Source organism: Leishmania infantum, chromosome 14 (assembly GCF_000002875.2).
Source record: "Leishmania infantum JPCM5 genome chromosome 14".
Lineage (NCBI taxonomy): Eukaryota > Euglenozoa > Kinetoplastea > Trypanosomatida > Trypanosomatidae > Leishmania > Leishmania infantum.
Genome location: NC_009398.2, coordinates 166,334 through 180,781, shown reverse-complemented (window position 1 = coordinate 180,781; position 14,448 = coordinate 166,334). Strand labels below are relative to the sequence as shown.

General features: G+C 57.3%; 2 protein-coding genes across 2 annotated transcripts; both read left to right on the top strand.

Annotated features, from left to right (window-relative positions):
* Window positions 1-431: 431 nt before the first annotated feature.
* Window positions 432-1,259, top strand: LINJ_14_0500 (hypothetical protein, unknown function; the record flags this gene model as incomplete). The annotated part of the gene is made up of 1 exon (XM_001464195.1): window positions 432-1,259. One exon carries the CDS (start codon window positions 432-434, stop codon window positions 1,257-1,259), a length of 828 nt encoding a protein of 275 aa, XP_001464232.1.
* Window positions 1,260-5,999: 4,740 nt separating this feature from the next.
* Window positions 6,000-6,824, top strand: LINJ_14_0490 (hypothetical protein, unknown function; the record flags this gene model as incomplete). Its single annotated transcript, XM_001464194.1, has 1 exon — window positions 6,000-6,824. One exon carries the CDS (start codon window positions 6,000-6,002, stop codon window positions 6,822-6,824), a length of 825 nt encoding a protein of 274 aa, XP_001464231.1.
* Window positions 6,825-14,448: the final 7,624 nt, after the last annotated feature.

The following is a 14,448-nucleotide window of genomic DNA, read 5'->3' as shown; positions in this document are numbered from 1 at the left end:
TGTGCCTCCCTCCCTCCCCCGCTGTGCAGCATTCTGTTGTACATCACCGGACCCTGTCTCACACATCTCTACTCTGCCTCCGTCGACCTCTCTCTGTTTCCCACCCTCCACTCGCACGCCCTGCTGGACGCGCCCCCCCCCCATCCGTGTGCGCTCTGCTCATGGGATGTGTTGTCCATCACCCCACCCCCACTTGAAACACGCACACACAAGCACCTCCGTGTTCACCATCCGCAACGCACGTGGAACTGCAGCTCTAGTTCTCTCTCGACTTCTACCGCGCCCTTGTTTTTCTTGCCTCTCCCATCCTCTCTTCTCTCCACTCGCCACCCATTCCTCCGCTACTCCACTCCTTTTCTTGTCGAAATTCTCGCCTCCCTGGCCCACATACACACTTACTGACCGACTTTGAATAACCCCCTCTCGCCATCATGCGGACCGGCACCAACGCGAACTGCGAGCCCTTGACGGAGATCAGCTCCCTCCGCACCTCTCGCCGCCCATCCTCGCTGCATCGCCGCAAGTCGAAGATCGGTGGCCGCACGGTTCTCTACATCCCCTGCCGGGAGCGCGTGCTCATCGCCCTCGCCGCGACGATGCAGGTGATCACCTTCGTGCTGCTCATCGCCGCCGCCGCCACGGATGTCTTCATGGTCGACGGCACCAGGGCCATCAGGATCGGCGCCGACCTGAAGGCCGTGAGCGCCGGCCTTGGTGTGTCGGTCACCGAGGGCTCGAAGCCGTTCTGCTACTCGCTGTGGGGTGCGCGCAAGTGCGGCACTTCCACCTTTCACACAGAGAAGTGGTACACGGAGCATGGTATCAAGAACAAGGGCTTCCCGTCGTCGGTGACCTACACCATGATGCTCGGTGCGGCCGCGTTCGCCGTACTGGCTTCATGCTACTCCTTCATCAGCATCATCGGCATCACCATCGTTGTGTGCATGCAGGACTTCACGGCCGTGCTGTGCGCGTGGTCCTTCTCCGTGTGGATGACCATCCTCATCTCCTGGGCCCTCAGCGTTGGTGTGTACGCTCGCAGCATGGCGACCATGAACAGCACCATCGTCGGCCGCAAGGTACAGGTGAAGGACTACTGCGACTTCTCTTCGTCCTTCGCCCTGATCATGACCGCCTTCGCCCTGCAAGGCTTCCAGTTCACCTTCACCGCGGTGTACACGCGCATGTTCGAGAATCGCATGAAGTCGCTGGTGGCTGAGCAGAAGCAGATGAAGGAAGCGCCCCTTAACCGCGCCTAGGAGATAGCCGAGTAAGTCTGGCCTGATCGGCCGTTGTCTTTGTTTCTAGCGTAGCGCACAGGCGGAGGAGATATGGTGCAGATAGGTCACCGCTAAAGAAAGCAAGACGATGATGGTGGGGAAAGGCGCACAAGCGGCGGGTAGCTGTCATGTTCAACAGAAATCGCCCGAGGGCTCGTAGATATGTGAAATTTCTGTCTTTGGTAAAGAGAGGAAGAGAGGGAGGCGCTGATGGGAGAGGGCGGTCGGTGAAGTGGAGGGTGGATTTCTTGTTCACTAAGACGCATGCAACGCCGACGGCTATTCGAGCGGGTTGAAGGAGGAAACGAGGGAGAGGGTAAAAGGGGTCACGCAGGCAGTAAGGGAAAAGGAACAAGTACTAGTTTTTCGTGCCGAGGATCCCTCATCTGTCCTACTTGTCTTTCTCTTCCCATCCCCTCTTTTCGTTCGGACTCCTCCCTCCCTTTTCCTTGCCCTCCTTCCCTTGCTTTGATGCACCGTGTACGGTGTTCGGTTAGTGGCTCCCCTCCTGCCTTCCTTTCGCGAGCCATCACTGCCGGCTTCCCTGGTCCTCTTCGCGTGCTTATGTTCGTGGTCACGGAGGAGCGCCGCACATGTACCAGTCCTCCTCCCTTTTCACCCCACCCCTACCCACCCCTCATCGATTGGGACCCTCATCCCGGTGGGCCTCCAACGAAGCAGGGCAGGAGAGTCATAATCAATCATCTCTCTTTCTCTCGGTTTTTCAGGTTTCTCTGTGTGTGTACGCGTCTCCTCCCCTCTCTCACCCTCCACCTCCTGCCTTCTCTTTTTTACTCGCACTTGTCGCTTCCTTTTTTCCTCTCTGAGCCTGTGTGTGTATGTATGTCCCTCTTCCATTTCCGCTCGATCTTTCCTCCTTCGTTTTCTTCTTCGTGTTACACGCCTGATTTCCTCTCTTTGTGGGATCCTTTCTTCACGTATATTCCTGTCTCTCCCCCTCCTCCCCCGCCCCTTCCTCATCACGGCAAGTTTCTCTCTCTCTCTGGACGTGGTCTCCACACTTGCGCTTCTTCCATGCAGACGAAAAAAAAATGCGCGCGCCCTTGCTTCTTGTTCCCTCTCCCTCACTCTCGAGCATGTTCCTTCGAAAGAGCAACGGTAGGTCAGCCGGTCAGTATCGTTGACCATCCGCCTCCGCCTCCCCACCCCTTTTCAACCACGCACACGCACACGCCGATGGGTGAATTTGCGCGCCTTGAAAGACGCTCCCTAGAGAAGCAATAACAAGAGACGAAGAGCATACGCACGTGCACACGCAAGCAGATATATTTGTATGCATACAGAGGGCGGATATCGCACACTCACAACAAAAAAAGAAATTCACCAAAGTAAGGAGGGGACATTTATTTTCTTGTCGGTTGCGTTAAGTGACGAATACGCGATTGCCTATTGTTTCCCCTCTTCCCCCTTCCACTCCCTCTCCTTTTGTTGTTTTCTCGTTTCTCGTTTCCTTCATCCTGCTCCCTCTTGTCCCATCCACCCCCCCCCCACATCCCGGTGACACCCTCCCACCCCACCCCCTCCGTCCCAACAAGCTCTTACCCCTGTGTTTCTCTTTCGTTGCGGCTCTCCGTCTTTTTGTTGTTTTTTCTCTGCTCCCCTGCGCTGTCGTACGTGGAAATGATCCAGCGCGAATAAGACACACACACTGGCTCACGCTCTTTCTTTGAAATAAGGCAGCGATGATACTCCAGGTCAGAACGAGGAATGGAAGGAAGTGACAACGGTGCAGATCCCGCCTAGTGCAACGGCGAACACAAGTGGGGGAGGAGGGAGGGAGAGGGCTATCCCGGGTTTCATAGCAAAAAGAAAAGTGCGAACAATAGCAATTCGGGTCTCTGCGCGCGTGTGTGTGCCCCAGCAGCCGGTGAACGTATGGTAATCGTTTGTTTTGCGTTCGTCTGATGTGTGTGGTGTAAGAGCACCGAGAAGGTGTTGTGATGAGATGAGCCTTGCTGCGTGCTGGGTGGGTACACGACGGAGACCGGTGCTGATGCATACTGATTCGCTGAAGTCGCACAAGCACATACATAGAAAGGGAGGCGCACCGGTGGACCAGAGAGCCTACAGCAGGAAAAAACTGAAGTAGTGGGGAAGGCTATCCCTTCTCTTTTTTGTTTTGGCCATGGGGCACACTCTCCTTCAAAAGCAAGATGAAAATGGATATATATCCGCGTAAGTTCTGACTTGTCCGTTTTTTTTTTTGGCTGTTTATGTCCTTCTATGGCGCATATGTGTGTTTGTGTGTGTGTGTGTGTGTGTGTGTCTTTGCCCTTCCCCTGTCTCTTCGCCACACCGTATTTTCTGTCCCTTTCCTCTCCCTCTGAGTCCCCTTCCCTTTTTTTTTTCGGCTTTGAGTGCTTTCTCTCCAACCTAGCCCACATTGTTTCTTCTGGTCTGTATTTGTTGCTCCTCTTCTCGCATTCTCTCCTTCCCCCTGAGTAGTTGCTGACATTTCTCGTCATGGTCTTTCTTTTTCACTCTGTTGTACACACCGACACACACACACCTCCTGCTCCTGCTTCTCCTCTTTTTTTTCTGTCCATCTGCGGATAAATCGATCTCCCGAAGGGAAGAGAGGCTTATCTATACAAAAAAAAAAACAGAAGTACCTCATTGTATGCTACAGTCTAGCACACGACTATTTCAGCGGTGAAAGAAGCCCCCAGCACAAAACCACACGTACACATGCACACATACATGCGCTCGAGCCCACTGCTGTTCTGAATAGGATGTATGCATGTGTACGCGTGTATTTTGTGAGTGTGCGTGTGTGTTTGTCCATGTTTTTGCATCAGCTCTGACGCACGGCTTGTTGTTTTTTTTTTTTCTGGATGTGCCCTGCGTCCTTCTTGTGGTGTTTGTAAAGACGCGCAAAGAAGACGTCCCTGTTGTGAAGATAGGCTCCCGCCCTCTCGTTGTCTTTTCCGGCAGGCAATGGTTTTTCCTTGTTTATTGATGTCTTGCCTTGTTTCCTCCGCCTCCTTGACCCACCATCGCCACCATCATCACTTTCAAGAGAGACCTCACCACTCTCATGCGACTCTGTAGGGAAGGGCATTTTTTTCTGCCTCTCTGTCTTTCTTTCCTCTTTTTGTTCATGTGCTTGTTTTGTTTTCTGGTCTCGTGCTGCACGGCATTAGCGTATACAGTTGCTTTCTCTGTCCCTCTTTTTCTCTCTGGCCTCGCCCTCCTCTTGCCAGCAGGTGTATCGTTTTTTTTTTTTGGTTGGTTTGGTTGTTGTTTTGGTTTTCTTTTCTTTCAAGCCCCTTTTCGACGGACGCTCGTCATGCTTCCTTGTCCCTCCCCCCCCGCCCCGCCCGCCGCCCCGCCCCCTTTTGTGTGTGTGTGTGTGGAGCGGGAGAGTTTGTCGAAAAAAAAGGTGGCGCAGGATAGTCCCATCCCAAAGAGCGAAACAAAGCGGGGAAACGTGATATGAAACAAAAAGGGGGGGGGGCAAAACGATGAACGACGCTGTTTTTTTTTTGGTGGTGGTTTCTCTGCATCTGCGCCTCCCCCCCTCTCTCTCTCTCTCTCCGTCTCTCTTTTCAGCGCGTTTTCTCTTTTTCCATTTTCGTCTGAACTCACCTTCCATGGGAACAAGTATGTGGCGCACACACACACACACAGTGTGCGAGCAAGCCCGCCTGTATGGCCACCCTCTGCCCCTCTCTCCCCCCTGTTGTGTGTGCATGTATCGGCGTCTCTTCTCGCTTTTTCCTCAAATAGCTTCCACACACCGCTTCGTGACCATGGAACAGTGAGGGGGGAGGCGGTGCGGAGGGAAGGAAACAGCGGACACCTCTGCAAACTGCCACCGAGAGTGAAAAGCAGCACATCACCACGAAACAAGTCTACTGACAGGAGCTTTTCCTCACCTTGGTGTGAGGGCTCGCAACGGCGAACCTGGAGTGTCCCCCTGCCTTCGCAGCCTCACCTCATTCTGCTCTCTAGCCCTCCTCGTCCACGGCCGGGTGTGTTTTGCGGGGATGGGTTGCGAGGAAGAGAGGGGGGCCACCACGTTTTCGGGGCTTAAGAAGTTGCGTGCGACAAGTGACGAGGCGGACAAGGACTATATCTTGCAACCAAATCGGAAAAGTGCAAGGTCATCTGCACCTGCGCCATAGCAAACGAAGCCCATACGGTTATGTGAATGAGGGAAAAGGGCTCCTTGCTTACCCTCTCGCACTTCACCTGGTCAGAGCCCGCCCAGGTGTACTTTTTTAGAGAATTCTTTCTGCGGGCCTCACCATCGTTGTGATCGGAGCGGTGGTGTGGCTTGACGTCCCTTGCTGAAGTATGCGCTTGCACAGGTTCGCGTCGCGAGTGTTATAGCCTCTGCATCGTATCACACTCTCCTATGTCGCTATGCGCCACTCACACAAAACATCACCAACTTCTCCGCTTCTTCTCTGCCTCTCTTGATTTCGTCCATGTATGGTGCGCTTTTCTACTTCTCTACGCACGCGAAAACAACGCCATACTTCTGTCTTTGCCTTATCTCCCTTTTAGTGTTGCGCTTCCTTCGCTGAAACCTCCTCCCCCTCGCTCCCCGCTCTCTCTTCTTCCCTTGTCGATCTCCGTCGTAGCTCCGAATCAAGTTACGCACACGGGCACTTTCGCTTCTCCTCGTTCTTTATTCAATCCTCCTTTCCCCGGCTCTCGTTTTATTCCTCCCTTTTCCCCGCTATCGCCATCATGCGGACCGGCACCAACGCGAACTGCGAGCCCTTGACGGAGATCAGCTCCCTCCGCACCTCTCGCCGCCCATCCTCGCTGCACCGCCGCAAGTCGAAGATCGGTGGCCGCACGGTTCTCTACATCCCCTGCCGGGAGCGCGTGCTCATCGCCCTCGCCGCGACGATGCAGGTGATCACCTTCGTGCTGCTCATCGCCGCCGCCGCCACGGATGTCTTCATGGTCGACGGCACCAGGGCCATCAGGATCGGCGCCGACCTGAAGGCCGTGAGCGCCGGCCTTGGTGTGTCGGTCACCGAGGGCTCGAAGCCGTTCTGCTACTCGCTGTGGGGTGCGCGCAAGTGCGGCACTTCCACCTTTCACACAGAGAAGTGGTACACGGAGCATGGTATCAAGAACAAGGGCTTCCCGTCGTCGGTGACCTACACCATGATGCTCGGTGCGGCCGCGTTCGCCGTACTGGCTTCATGCTACTCCTTCATCAACATCATCGGCATCACCATCGTTGTGTGCATGCAGGACTTCACGGCCGTGCTGTGCGCGTGGTCCTTCTCCGTGTGGATCATCATCCTCATCTCCTGGGCCCTCAGCGTTGGTGTGTACGCTCGCAGCATGGAAACCATGAACAGCACCATCGTCGGCCGCAAGGTGCGCGTGAAGGACTACTGCGACTTCTCTTCGTCCTTCGCCCTGATCATGACCGCCTTCGCCCTGCAAGGCTTCCAGTTCACCTTCACCGCGGTGTACACGCGCATGTTCGAGAATCGCATGAAGTCGCTGGTGGCTGAGCAGAAGCAGATCAACAGGGAGCTCTCGCAGGAGTAAGCGAGAGCTACGGGCACACAGAGAGAGAGACGAGCAGCATGTTCAGCGCTTTTTATTTTTTTTTGGCAAGGACTTGAGAAGGGACGGAAAGAAAGGTGGGGCAATGCCTCGCGCTAGAAGCCCGGCTTGCCCTCGCAGCTTTCAACGTCGGGCGTGAGTTGGGGTCCCTGTCTTCGCCTACGCACGACAGGTACTCTGTTTTTGTTCTCCCCTCGGGCACCTCTGTCTGTCCTCTGTCTCCCCTTTTTCCCTCTTGTAGCTCAATGACCCGCCAAAAGCGTCTTCCTCCTTCTTTGCCTGTCTGTGATGTTCGCTTGTCTCCACCTCTCTCTCCTTGCCTCGCTGCTCCTGTATTTCTTTCTTGTCCCTTTCCGCTTCTTATAACACTCTGAACCTCGCAGCCGCAATGTCTGTTGTGTCCCCCCCCCCAGAAGTCTCTTGTTTTTGCCTTAGTTTGTTGGCCGCTTTCTTTTTTTTTCTTCCCCCACCTCTATAATCTCCCGCTCGCCTTTGTACCACAATCACGCAGCTGCCAAGCCCCTCACCCTTTCGTGTTTTTTTTGGTTATTGTTTCCCGTGGTTTGTGTGAGAATAAGAAGGGAAGAAGAGGTCCTGAGGCGCCTCACAAGCGCGTATCCACTTCTTGTGTTGCCAATTCGGCTCTTGATTGGTGTTTCTTCCGTGTGGAGATGGCCATCAAGCTCCGCGCTCGTGAGAAAGGAGGAGAGGCGGCATCAGCAGTACTCGAGGAGGAAGACCCCACGCATCGCTGCGCGTGTGAGCATGTGTTGCGTACGCTCGCTCACTCAACTCTTCTCTGTTGAACGAAAAGGGGGCCAGGCTGCCTCCATGGTGATCCGAACCATCACCACTGCCGAAAAGGGGGTGCTGATAGCAGCGCTTTTTATTCTCACGTGTTTACGTTTTTAACTGTGTCTTCCTCTTCTGGTGTGTTTGCCTCTTGGCCTTCGCGAGTCCCATAAAGGGGAGCGGATGGTGATGGTCGTAGATGGTACCGAGGGGCGTCGACGACGAGAAGGGGAGGATGTTCGGCGCTGTGTGTTCACTGTTTGCCCCGTATCGCACACGCACGCGCATTGTTTGTTGTTTGTGTACGTCTCCTCCCGATGGCTTTCTTTTCGCTTCCCCCGTGTTTTGTGCTGTTTACCGCGATCTTTTTTCGTTTTTTGTTGTTTGTTTCGTTGTTGTTTGTTGATGGGTTCACGTGCTACATAAACAAAACATGTGCGTTCAGCTGAAGCGCTGTTTTTTTTTTGGGGGGGGGTTGGTTGGTTGGTTGATTAGTTTCTGTTTTTCCGTTTCTTGGATCTGCAGAAAAAAAAAGGTGAGGGAGTGAGACGGAAGAGCAAAGCTGGAGCGAACGTTTCGAGTGTGTGTGTGTGTGGAGTGGGGGGGAGGCGGGATGTTGTGTTGGCGTTGTTGAGCTTCTCTCTCGCTCGAGTGCGGGTGAAAAGCCAGGCGTTTCCTTGTTGGGTACAGAGGACATGCAACGCAAATCACGAACGACGGTCCACTTCGCATACGGGTGTGGCGCTGCTGCCACCATCATCCCCACCGACTCACCACGCACGCACTGGTCACAAAAACCATGCGACTGATTCCTAGCACCGCGCATGCATGTTCCTGACGGCAGTGGTGGCAATGGCTTTGGCGCGGCGCGCGTATGTCCTCCTCCACTGTCGTCATCGTCGCTTTCCTTCTTGGCGGCGCACCTCCGTGTCGAGCTGCACGTGCAGGCAATGCATTGGGCTCCCCCGGGTGTAGGGAGAGAGACTGTGGTGCGCGCCAACGGCAGTTTGTCGGGTGAACCACCCCACCACTTCCTCCTTGCCCGTGCCCCCTCCCATCTCCTACCACGCAGAAGATACATATGCATACGTACGCGTGTGGGCATACTCGGATCCACCACTGTAGCACACCCTCGGCGAGGACGGTGACCGAGATGAAAAGCCCCAAAGTAGCTTGCGAGACGCCTCCCTCGCTGTTGTTGTTGATTTGGTGCGCGTGTACGCTTCGTTCTTTCCGTGAAGAGAGAAAGAAAGGCGCTGACGAACAACGAAGGACGGCACCACGCAAGCAACTCACCCGTGTTCGCAGACACACGCACAAAAAACGTGTTACGTACCTCCCCCCCCCCTCCCCACTAGGGGGATACACAGTGGTATGGACACACCAGTGCACACGGTGCAGGAAGCAAAGCAGTGGCTTCCGCTCTTGAGCTGCTCCGAAGAGGGGGTTGCTGACACGCCTGTGAGGGCGCGTGTCGAGTGACCTCTCTCTGCCCCTGCTCCTAGCAACACTTCGCCTCTGCTGTTCAAGAAAGCCCTCATCGCGCTTCGCCACTCTTAAGTTTTTTCTGTCAAGGTGTCCGGTCTCTGCCATGCAGCACGAGCTAAACTCCGCTTTAACCAACCCTCTACAAGTCTCTTACGTGCTGCGAAGCAGCGGCAGGCACGTCGCTACGGCTGTGCGCAGACACAGTCATCTGAGCACAGCCCCTGCCTCAAGCCCCACCCACCACCAGCAGGGCAGTGTGGGGGCCGGGTGTGGGGTACGCTCGAGTCACGCCGACACGCTGCCCATCACATGGATGGCGCAAGCGTGTTCACGGCCGCGGGTCGCACCGACGCAGCGCCGTCCAGGGCCTGGCCGCCGGCGTCAGTGGCGATGCATCGCTCTGACCTCCCCTACGGCGTCGGCGCTTGACCCTGTCACGACCGGAAGCGGCTCCGCATTGGGCAGGACTAGAGGGGGTGGGGTGCCGCTTGGCTTCCCCACACCGAGGGAGTACCGGACCCTGATGCCATGCCGGGGTTTCCCTTTCCACCAGAGTTTACCATTTAAAAAAAAAACGTTTGCATGACGCAAAGCCGCGCGGAGAAGCAGGCGCGCTCCACGGGCACGCCGCTACACAGAGAGTGACACCCGTGACGCGAGAGTCTCCAAGACCCCTCGCACCGACGCCACCGTGGACTGCGACGGAAACCCTCACCCCCCCCCTCCCACCCCAAACCAGCTCCCTCCGCGGCCCCGCCGGCGCCTTTCCGCTCGCGAAAACGAACGCCACCCTCCCGGGGCCCGCCAGGCCCCTCGCCGGCTCTTGGAGGGGGCCCCGCCCCGGGGAAACCCAACCAAAAGGATGCGGGCCGCCCAAAGGGGGCGGCGCCGGGGCACCACGCCCGCGGCCGCCAAAGCGGAAAGACACACGACGAAAGCCGCCAAACGCGCAGCCCGCGCCCCGCCAGGCCGGAAACCGAGCCCAGCCGCGCGCGGCACCGGGCGTTTTCATGTCTTGCCGCCCGCCCCTCTTGCGGCCTGGCATTGGTAAGGGCAAAACGCCCGCAGACGCGCCCCGCCGCCCCGGCGCGTTTTCAACGCGCGCACGCATACCAACCTGGCGTTGGGGAAAGCAAACGCACACCAAGGAAGAGGCGGCGCACCGAAAAGCACGCACCCAGGCAAGGAAAACCCCCCAACCTGCATACACAAGGGGCAACGAGACGACCACGCAACAAAACGCCAACACAACGCACACGCGGAAGCGCCTAGCACCGAAGAGGGCACAAAAGACAGAGAACCGGCTTGGCGGACCACGCGGCGATGAAGAGACTGAAAGAACAAGCGAGAGGCACTCAGGCAAGAGAAAGCGCAAACATGGCGGTGAGAAAGGGCACTGGCGAATACAAGAAAGGCGCAAATGGCACGAAGACCCCACAGCGATGCCCACCCCCCGCTGAAGGCACAAAGGAAAGACAAGGAAGGAAGGGAAAACACCGGGGCCGATAAGAGCGAACCGGGCGCAAAGCACAAGGCCCGAAAACAAAAAGGCTGCCGGACAGCATGGCGGAAGCAGCCGCCCCAGGAACGCAGAGAGAAAACACACACACAGAGGGGCGCCGGCACAAAACACCCGCGTAAAAAATGACGGAAAGGCGCGCAAGCAGCGAAGGAAAGCATTTGGGCAAGGGAGCGCCACCCCCACAGAGACAAAACGGACCAAAGCGAGAAACAAAATGTTTTTTTAAGCGCGACAAAACCAGGATAACAAGAGGCCAACAAAGCCGACGTTTTACAAAAAGCGCGGCGCGCGCGCGCCGTTCGCCCTCGTCAAAGAAAATGCGCCCAGGGAATAAAACGATGCCGACAAGGAAAGGAAAGGGACGGCGCAGAATAGAAGCACACGGCGCCCGCACACGGAAGAGATGGCGGCTCCGCCCGGCCATTAAGAGAGGATCGCGGAAAGCGCAAAAACAGGGAAAAAAGGGTCGAAAAAGGAAGAAGGCGCGCCAGAGTGAAGCCCCATAAGGAACGCAACGGGAAGCACCCAACGACAAAACGGGCAGCAAGAGGACACAAAAGACCAACCAAGAACCGGCCGAGAACCAGCACCAACAGAAAACAAAACCACCAAGGGGATAAGCCCCAGCCCATGGCCAACGAAACAAATTTCCAAGACGCACGACCAGTTTCGCCGCCCCATTGAAAACTTAAAAGCCGTTGCCCGACGCCGCATCTAAGAGCTGAGGCAAATTATTGGGTCTTGCAAAACTTTCGAGCGCGGCCCCAAACACGCACCAACAAGGGGGCACCACGAAAGGCGAAATGCGGCCATAAAAAGAACAAGGGGAAAACCGGAAAACACAGAATGATAAGTTTGGTTTCGAATATTCTAAAAGACGCGCCGAAAAGCACACAAAGCCCAAGCGCAGCACAACTGCTGCACCGCGCGCCTGCCAAGCATATGCTGCAGACCCGCTTGCAAAACCCTTGGAAAGGCCAACCGAAACCCTTTGCCTTTTACCAGCCAGCATGGACAACCCGCGCTCGCAAAAGAGCACGCCACACCCTAAAACAGCAGCACCCACCAACAAACCCACGCCCAAGGCCACTTCGACGACCCCGCCAGCGCGAAGCGTTACCCACCCCCGACGGGAAAAACGAAAACACAAGGAAGCACCCCTTTTGGCGCGCCGGGCCTCAACAAAAAACACCGCAGCCCGACCCAGCGGCAAACCCACAACACTAGCCAAAGCACATTTTCTCTGAACCGAGGCCTGCGCGGCGTCACCTCAGAAATTACCCCACACGAAGCGGCCAGCAACATCCGCCGAACCCCCAAAAAACAATCCGACAGATCACCGCGCAACCAATTCCGAAGAGCCGCCCACATAACCAAAAAATACCCCCAAAAAAGACGCATTCTGACCCTGCATCTCTGCTTTTCCGCCTGCGTTAAACCGAAACTGGCGCACGGCGCTTTGGCACAAACCCCGGGCGCGTTGCTACGGCTGTGTGCTAACACGGCCGTCTGGGCGCAGCTCCTGCCTCAGACCCCGCCCACCACCCGCCCCGCGGGCTGCCCCACAGCACCCCCACCCCTTGCGCGGGCAGCCGCGTGCAGCATCCCCCCCCCCCGGGGTAGCGGCGGCTTTCCACCACCAGCAGGGCAGCGTGTGGGCCGAGTGTGGGGTACGTTCGGGTCGCGCCGGTGCCCTTTCCGCGGCCATTGGGGGCCAGGGGCGGGCGGTGGAGGAAGACGGGTTAGACAAGCGGCGCCCTTTTTCCGAAAAGTGACCCCTTCATCCGGCCGAAAGGGTGGGGCTGCCGCTGGGAATGTTTTTGCCTCCGCCTTAGGGTGCCGGGGACGGGCACCCGTTGCGCGGCGCCAACGCCGTCGACAGAGTATCGAAAAAGAAAGCCACGAGCCGAAAAAGAAACCGGGAACGGTGGCGGGAAGGTAAACGGCCCCAGTTTAGTCAAGTAGAGGAAAGCCGGCAAGCAGGCAAGCCGGGGTGAAGAGCGGCCGCGCAAACAAATGGACAAGAGCGTGGGCGCAAAGGCCTTGTCGAGGATTTTTTTTTTGCGAGCAAAGCCGCGCGCACCCGGATAAGCCGGCGGGCGATGCCGGAACAAAAAAAAAGATAGGATGGCCGCCGGTGTAAAAACGCGGGCCCTAAAACACGAAAAAGAGCCCCCTCGGCAGCCCCTTGAGAGCGGGCCTATCAGTGCCCACGTGCGGTGGGGCCTTTTTAAAAAAAACGCGCGGGGGGCCGCGGGCTTTTTTTTGGGGGGCGCGGTAAGGCGGGGGCGGGCGGCAAAGAAAAGGGCGCGGGCGGGGCCCCCGCAAGCCCCCCCTCGGCGCCGCACCGCCCGCCAGACATTTTTTTGTGGGGGCGCAGCGCCCGGAACCTGGCTTTGCCTTTGCCGACCCGCTGCGGCGCCACCAAAAGACCTAGAAGCGAACCCCCCTTAAGAGATAAAATAATGAGGGCGCCCGCGATTTTCTTTGCGCTGTGCAGGTCACGTTTCGGGAATGGTAGCTGATGGGCGCGAAAGGTCTTTCGCATTAGACGATGGCTTTCAAACCGCCGAACCTCTGTGGCACTAAAACGCCTCTCTGAAGAGCGGGCGCTGTCGAATGTCTGTCGGCGCACTTTTTCTTTGGTTTCCGCCCTCCTCCTCAAGAAAAGTTCCGATTCTTTTGTCGGCTGTGGTGTGGTGGCCCGTTTTTTTGGCAAGGATAAAGGGCAGGGCGCGGCTGCTATCCCTTTTTTTTGCGGTGGGCGGGCGGGGGGGTTGGGGTGGCCCTGTTTTGGGGTGGTCGTGGGGCTGCCCGCTGGCCCGTGGGCGGGCGAGGGCGAAGACGCAGCAAACAGAGCACCGGCCCCAAAACTTTTTCGGACAAAAGGCCCAGCCTGTGCCTGCCCATAAAATTTCTCGCGGCTCGGCGCGTGTCCTTTCATGGGGCTCAGGGCGCCGGGCCTAATCGTATGGTTTCGGCTTTGGCCTGGGCGGGGCGGCGGGAAAAGTATCCCCCTGGCCCCCGGCCACCTTCTCCAGAAAAACATGGCCAGAAGAAAAAGCCGGGCGGCGGCAAAACGAAAAAAGGCGCCTCTGGGCTGGGGGGCGTTCAAAAGTGGGGTCTGCTGGCCTTTTGTTGGCCGTCGGTTTGGCGAAATGGTGGGGCTTTGGAAAAGGGAAAGCCGCCTCGCCAGCGCGGGGGCGGCGGCCCCGGGGGCGGGGAAACCGCCGCCCACGCGCCCAGCCCCCAAGGGAACCCGCCGCCCCCAAAACCCCGCACAGCACCAAGGAGTCCCCGGAGAGGCAAAAAAAAAACCAAACGGGCACAGGGCGCGAAAAGCATTTCCTAAAAGGATGCGCGGGGCCGCGCGGCATCGCCGGGCCACCTTTTTTTTTTCTTTTGGGGATCGCCGGAACGTGTCGAATAATATTTTGCCGCAACGGCGGGCTTGCGGAAAACTTGGTTTTCATAACCCCGCTTTAATCCTGTGGCCGGCGGGGTGCGGCAGCGTTTGAAAACGCGGAGGCTGGCGCGGCTGCTGCCTTAAGCCGTCCTTGCGGCCCGGAAAGCGCCGGCTTCTTTCGCCACAGCCCCGCGAAGCCCTTGGCCTTTCGGCCCCGGGGTGAAAGGGGGCCCTGCGCCGCCGCCGCCCCGAAAGCACGCAAAACCCGGAACCCGCCCGGGCATCCGGAAAGCCCGAAAAGCCGATGGCAGGGGCACTTCGGCCACACCGCCGTTTTTATCTGTCGGCCGAAAAGGCGGCCAATTGGGTTTTTTTTTCGGGGGGGCGTAAGTACCCAG